At 34.1% G+C, this 7,763-nt stretch overlaps 1 protein-coding gene across 1 annotated transcript; it reads right to left on the minus strand.

Annotated features, from left to right (window-relative positions):
* Window positions 1-1,837: 1,837 nt before the first annotated feature.
* LOC129909516 (uncharacterized protein K02A2.6-like) lies at window positions 1,838-6,008 on the minus strand. The gene is made up of 7 exons (XM_055986593.1): window positions 5,852-6,008; window positions 4,352-4,597; window positions 4,055-4,192; window positions 3,810-4,009; window positions 3,306-3,702; window positions 2,158-3,197; window positions 1,838-2,101 (listed from the first exon to the last, which is right to left on the minus strand). Exons 1-7 carry the CDS (start codon window positions 6,006-6,008, stop codon window positions 1,838-1,840), a joined length of 2,442 nt encoding a protein of 813 aa, XP_055842568.1.
* Window positions 6,009-7,763: the final 1,755 nt, after the last annotated feature.

The raw sequence follows: 7,763 nt of genomic DNA on the forward strand, positions 1-7,763 counted from the left end.
TTTCATAAATATTTTTGATGTTTCGCTAACTTGATATCAACTTAGCGAAACAACAACTCTTAATAAAGGTCTTTTTGAACATTTGAGTATGTCATAATTTGCTATTAATTAGTCTTTAATTAGTTGTGATAATTTCGATTTTGCAGCTCCATAATTTCATAATGTGTTGTTTCGCTAACTTGATATCAACTTAGCGAAACACCATCTCTAAAAAGTTTTTTTTGAAAAACTGAGTATGAGGGAATTTGCCGCTAATCTGTCGTTAATTAGTTGTACCAATTTAAATTTTGTCACTCACTGTTTTCATTTAAATTTTTGACATTTTCCAAATTTGACACGAATTTATCAATTCGCTTAAAAAGTGACTTAGACTTAACGTACCAAAGCGTGGCTTATACCAAAATTTGTCGTTCGAGACCCTCGAATTAGTTGTGCCATTTCAATTTTGTCGCTAACTGTTTTCCTTCAAATTTTCGACATTTTCCAAATTTGACAAGAATTTACCAATTGTCGCTTTAAAAGAGGCTGAATCCTAACGCATCAAAGCGTGGCTTATACCAAAATTTGCCGTTCAAGACTCTCGAATTAGTTGTGGCATTTTCAATTTTGTTGCTCACAAGTTTCGCTTAAAAAGTGGCTTAGACTTAACGTATCAAAGCGTAGCTTACACCTGAATTTGCCGTTCGGGACCCTCGATTTAATTGTGATGTTTCGCTAACTTGACGTGTCAACTTAGCGAGGCACCATCCAAAAAGTGGCTTAAAATTAACGCATCAAAGCGTGGCTTATACCTGAATTTGCCGTTCGAGACCCTCGAATTAGTTGTGGCATTTTTAATTTTGTCGCTCACTGTTTTCATTCAAATTGAGTGTTGTTCCGCTAACTTGACACGAATTTACCAAGTTTTGCTTAAAAAGTGGCTTGGACATAACGCATCAAAGCGTGGCTTATACCAAAATTTGCGTTCAAGACTTTCGAATTAGTTGTGGCATTTTCAATTTTGTCGTTCACTGTTTTCATTCAAATTTAGTGTTGTTCCGCTAACTTGACACGAATTTACCAATTTTCGCTTAAAAAGAGGCTTAAACCTAACGCATCAAAGCGTGGCTTATACCAAAATTTGCCGTTCAAGACTCTCGAATTAGTTGTGGCATTTTCAATTTTGTCGCTCACTGTTTTCCTTCAAATTTTCGACATTTTCCAAATTTGACATTAATTTACCAATTTTCGCTTAAAAAGTGTCGAAAATTGGAAAATTCTTGTCAAATTTGGAAAATGTCGAAAATTTGAAGGACAACAGTTTTTTTCTTTATTCCCACGCCTCTTTTCCCCCCAGATACCGCACGCGCTGGGGTCCATTTTCACCGAGTACGAAGTCATTTGCGGATGATTATCGTATCGGAACTTTTTAGAGTTTTTTTATATTTATTATATCTATGCAAAATAAAAAAGTTAGCGACAAAATTGAAAATGGCACAACTAATTCGAGGGTCTCGAACTGCAAATTTTGGTATAAGAAACGCTTTGATGCGTTAGGTTTAAGCCTCTTTTTAAGCGAAAATTGGTAAATTCTTGTCAAATTTGGAAAATGTCGAAAATTTGAAGGAAAACAGTGAGCGACTGTTATGTCTCGAACTTTCGAAAATAAATGAAAAGTCGATTCTTTAAAAAAACAATAGAGTACTTCTTTATTCTAACATAAACGAAAAAACTAATATTTATTTTGACAAACAGAAAAGTAATTAAGTCAAATGGTAACTAGATTTAAATGATTTTATAAAGTAGAATTTGAGTACAGTATTATGAATATTAATATACAACAATCTCCCACACTATTTTATTCATAATCTTGAAGATATCTTGGCCGCCGTCGGTTTCTATTCGTTCTTCGAATCGGAACAGGAATGTGGCTTGGTTCTGTGTTGTTTGGTTCTATGTTGCTTGGTGGTTCTATGTTGCTCGGTTCTATCTCTATATGTCTTCGATTTTCAGGAATGCTCATTGTCTCTATACCTTGTCTTCTAACTTGCTCAAATCGAATTTGAATTTCGTCTATACTTGGATCACTTCTTTTGGGTTGATCTCCTTGAATAGAAGTTTTCTTTTCGGTAAAACCATTTGTGTTTTGTATAATTAATTTATGTGGCGTTTTATTACATACCCATTGTCGAGCACGATTTCATAGTGTAGTTGACCAAACTTTTTTTTGACAACTCCAAATTTCCAAGCTGGCTTTCCGTTTGAGTAAAATCTTGACTGAACTCTATCTCCCACACTTAAATTCCGAATTGAGATGACCTTTTCGTTGGAAGATTTTTCATATATAACAGGACGTAGGCAATCTAATTTGATTCTCATCTCTCTTCCAAGATATTGTTGTGCTGGACTTTTACCATTTGATAAAGGTGTTGCTCTATAACGATATAATACTTCACGTACTTTGTTATGTATTGAGCCTTCTTCTTCTGACATAGCGTTTAATTTTGATTTTAATGTTTTAACATATCTTTCGGCTAACCCGTTTGTGGCTGGATGTCCTGGCGCTATAAATTTTTGTATTATACCATTTTCCTTACAGTATAATTTGAATTCATTGCTTTGAAAAATCGAAGCGTTATCTGATACAATGACTTTCGGTAGACCATGTGTTGCTACAATATCTTGAAGAAATCTTATAGTTACCTCTGGTGTAGGAGCTGAATTTGTAACTTTGATTTCTGGCCACTTTGATTTTGCATCGATAAGGACGAAGAAATTATAACATTGGAATGGACCAGCGTAATCAATATGTACTCTGTCGAAATTAGCATTTGGTTCATCCCAATGATGAGTAGTGATCTGAGGAGGACTATTTTTGTAAAGAGCACATTTTTCACAAGATCTGACGAGTTTTTCTATGCTGGAGTCTATTCCATTCCAATAGCAAAATTTACGAGCCAGTTGTTTCATTCTCACAATCCCGATAAGAGTACGGACTTCGTCTTGAAGAGTTTTTGGAATAACGACACGATTTCCTTTAAAAATAACCCCATCTTGTAAAGAATAATCTGGATTTTCTATTTGGCCTTTAAGCAAATCCTGTTTAAGTTTTGATAATTGTAAATCTTTTTCTATTTCCTTCGCTATAGAAGTTGCTGTTATTGACACGGTTGATATTTGATTGATAATTTGATCTTGAAGGTCTTTGATTTCGTCGTCTAGGAAAAATTTAAATTTTTTAAATGAGTCATTTGAAAGGTTTCGCGACAAGCAATCTACATGAAGATGTTCCTCTGCCTTTTTATGTTGGATTTTGTAGTTAAAACCTTGAAGGAACGAAGCATACCTTAGAAGTCTAGCTGATGTCATTGCTGGGATTTTTGAATGTTGATGAAAAATTCTTGTTAATGGTTTGTTATCTGTGATCAAAATAAATTCTCTTCCATATAGATACATGTAAAATTTATCAACGGCAAAAACAATTGCTAGTGCTTCTCGGTCCAGTTGGCTATAATTTTGTTCTGACTGTGTTAGTGATCGAGATATAAATGCAATTGGTCGTTCCACACCCTGATCAATATGTGACAAAACTGCTGCTATACCAACAGGACTCGCATCACATGCTAAAGTAGTCTGTAACTGTGGATCATACGGAGTTAATTCACGATTCCTCATAATATGCTCTTTGAGTTTAATAAATGCTAATTCACACGAATTTGACCACTTGAATTTATAATTTTTTTGAAGTAATTCTCGTAAAGGAAAAGTTATTGTGGAAAGATCAGGAATGAATTTTGATAGTAAATAATCATACCCAAAAATGCACGTACTTCATCTGAGTTTTTGGGTCGTGACAAATCTTTAATAGCTTGAACTTTATCTGGTGACTTAAGAATTCCATTTTTACGTATAACATAACCTAAATATCGAATTTCTTGTTTGAAAAATTCACATTTATTTTTGTTTACATGTAAATCGTACTTTTGTAATTTTTCGAAACATTTAATAAATCGTTCTTTGCATTCAGTAACTGTTGCACCATGAATAATAATATCATCAAAATAGGATAACGTACCTTCTAATCCTTGAAGTATTTGGTCAAGTATTCTATTGAATTCACTGGGAGCTGTTTTGATGCCAAAAGATAAACGGTTCATTCGATACGTGCCTCTGTGTGTTGATATAGTTTGTACTTGCTTGCTCTCTTCATCGACTAAAACGTGTAAATATGCCTTGTATAAATCCAAACGACAAAATTATTTCGAATTTCGTAACTTATTCAAAATTTCATCGATTCGTTTAATCGGATAATGAGCTGTTTCGAGTTGAGGATTTACACCAACTTTATAATCCACACAAAGTCGCACCTTACCATCGGGTTTTGGAATTATCACCAATGGTGAACCCCAATCGCTTGGATTTACTTTTGAAATTATTACATCTTTTTCTAGATCATCTAATTCTTTTTCAACTTTCTCACGCAGTGCAAATGGAACTTCTCTTTGCCTTACGTAAATTGGTTTAGTTTTTTCTTTCAGCTTAAGTGAACAAACAACATCTGGAATGCATCCCACTCTTTGTTCAAAAATAGTGGAATATTTGTTCATTAACTCTGTTACTGAATCGATAGTGCAAATTTCGTTATTGACATTAAGTGTAGGTTGATCGATCGCTTGTAAATTTATGTTTAGATGTCGTATCCATACTCTGCCTATAAGCGGTGCGTATTTTGAAGGAATTATGTATATACATTTCCTCGTTCGATACCGTATCTTGATATTGGACCTGTACTTCAACCTTTCCTATTGGAGCAAATATCTCACCAGTATAGGATCAAAAACCAATATCTGCCTTTTTTACAGGAACATTTAAATTCAATTTGTTGAAATCTTCTTCTGGAAGTAACGTGAACCCTGCCCCAGAGTCCACTTCGAATTCTTAACGTTTCCCATTTATTGAAACATTTATGTAAAATTTACGACCATCTATTGAAAATATTTCAGATTTTCCATAGACATCGATAATTTTATTTAAATGATGTATGTTATCTGAATAATCGTACTCTTCGTCATCTGTTGCATGGCTTGAAATAGCATTTGTATTATGATTTGATTTATTTAATAAGAATTTCAAACAAACTCGCTTCACATGACCCCGTTTTTTGCAAAATTCACAATTTAGTTGATTTCTATTAGATTTACAATCATTTGCCAGGTGATTATTTCTACCACATAGACACAATCCTTCGATTCCTAGACTTTTGTAATCTATAAATGATTTCGATTTTTTTGTTTTTGAATATTCTTGAGATCGAGGTTTTGTGCCATGGTTGTGAGTTTTATTCTGAGATTAAAAATTTTAATTTGATATTTTATTTATTTCTGCGTTTGAAGAGTTGTTCGTATTTGAAATGAGTTTGCAATTAACTTTTGATGCTTCGAGTTTAATCGCTTGTTCAACAATTTTGTCGAATTCCAGGTTTTCTTCTTGAAGTAGTTTTTCTCTTATGTTGTTGTCTCTTAGCCCTCGAATAAATTGGGCTCGAAGAAAAATGTTGGCTATGGACAAACCACATGTGCAGTTGAAGTCGCTGTATAGTACCCTTTGTCGTAGTTTTGCAACATAATCGTTTATGGAATCCTTTTCATTTTGGTATTCCGATAAAAAATAATGTTGTTCTACCAATGCATTTTTTTTTTCGGACAAAAATGCTTTTCTAAATTTTCAATCAATTCTTCATATTTCAATTCGTTAATGTTTTTGGGAGCTGAGAGTGACGAATAATTTGAAGAACCAATAAATTGAAGCAATAATTTAGCGCACATCTCATTATCTTCGAATATCTTTTTTATCTGAAAATGATTTTCTAAACGTTCTTTATAATTATTGAATTGTTCAACCTTGGGCTTGAATGGGTCGAAGTTTGAAATTATGATTATATTTGCCGTTCGATGTTCCTGTTGATTTTGCAAGGCCATCGTCATATTCGACATAGCTTCAATCAAGGACTTTAGTTGCTCGGCGTCCATTTTTATGTTCGATAATGCCCTTCAAGCAAACAGGTCCGACCTCGGTCCGAATCCGCTCCGCCTGAGGCGGAGCTGAGTCCGACTTCGGATCAGAAACTGGTCCGAAGGCGGCTCAAATTAGTATGGAAATTATAATCACCGCGAAGTCGATTGCATATGTATTGGTGTGGTGAAAATCTCCATTCCGAGAAAACGGAGCCGAAGGCGGACCTGAGCCGGAGCAGCGAAAACCTACCAGAAAGAGGAATAAGAAAGGGATGACATTTCGCATTTGCGACCAAAAAAAGAAGAAGATTTATTTTTTTTTTCACTGAAACTGTTTTATTTTTTATTTTATTTTGGCAAACGAAATTTACACAATAAATACAATATAAAATACAATACATTTTTTTTCATTATATTTCATTTGATGCTGCTGCTGTTGTTGGTGTTTTTTTAGATACCCAATCGCATGTTTCACCTTCTAGATTTTTCTTCATCATTAGAGATTACATCTACAACACAAGAAGAAACAACATTTTAACCCAAACACTTTGAGCGATATATACAACATACCTTTTTTGTTTCCATATTGTTTATAATTTGATATTGTTTATAATTATACTAATATTATAATAACAACGACACGAGACACGACGCGACGCGACTATACACTTCAACGAAACATAACAAAATGACGCTTTTGCTCTTGTTGGCTATGTCTGTTTCACTTTTTTTTCCATTTCTCACTTTCCACCACGATTCTCGTTCGACTTTGTGTTCATACACAAAAAGTTGCAAGTGTGTGAGTGCAACCCCGCTTTTCTCGGTCGGAGGTCGGACTGTCTTTTCTGGACTCCGTTTTCTTGCTTGAAGGGTGTTCGATGATATTTTATTTTATTCTTTTGAAAATAAGTTTTCACCTCGTCGCCAATACTGTTATGTCTCGAACTTTCGAAAATTAAATAAAAAGTCGATTCTTAAAAAAAAACAATAGAGTACTTCTTTATTCTAACATAAACGAAAAAACTAATATTTATTTTGACAAACAGAAAAGTAATTAATTCAAATGGTAACTAGATTTAAATGATTTTATAAAGTAGAATTTGAGTACAGTATTATGAATATTAATATACAACAGCGACAAAATTGAAAATGCCACAACTAATTCGAGAGTCTTAAACGGCAAATTTTGGTATAAGCCACGCTTTGATGCGTTAGGAGTAAGCCTCTTTTAAAGCGAAAATTGGTAAATTCTTGTCAAATTTGGAAAATGTCGAAAATTTGAGGGAAAACAGTGAGCGACAAAATTAAAAATGCTACAACTAATTCGAGGGTCTCGAACGGCAAACACAGGTATAAGCCACGCTTTGATGCGTTAAGTTTAAGCCACTTTTTGGATGGTGCCTCGCTAAGTTGACACGTCAAGTTAGCGAAACATCACACTTTTTAATGGAAACAGTGAGCGACAAAATTGAAATTGGCACAATTAAATCGAGGGTCCCGAACGGCAAATTCAGGTGTAAGCCACGCTTTGATGCGTTAAGTCTAAGTCACTTTTTAAGCGAAACTTGGTAAATTCGTGTCAAGTTAGCAGAACAACCCTCAATTTGAATGACAACAGTGAGCGACAAAATTGAAAATGCCACAACTAATTCGAGGGTCTCGAACGGCAAATTTTGGTGTAAGCCACCCTTTGATGCGTTAGGTTTAAGCCACTTTTTAAGCGAAAATTCTTGTCAAATTTGGAAAATGTCGAAAATTTGAACTAAAGCA

Source organism: Episyrphus balteatus, chromosome 1 (assembly GCF_945859705.1).
Source record: "Episyrphus balteatus chromosome 1, idEpiBalt1.1, whole genome shotgun sequence".
Classification (NCBI taxonomy): domain Eukaryota; kingdom Metazoa; phylum Arthropoda; class Insecta; order Diptera; family Syrphidae; genus Episyrphus; species Episyrphus balteatus.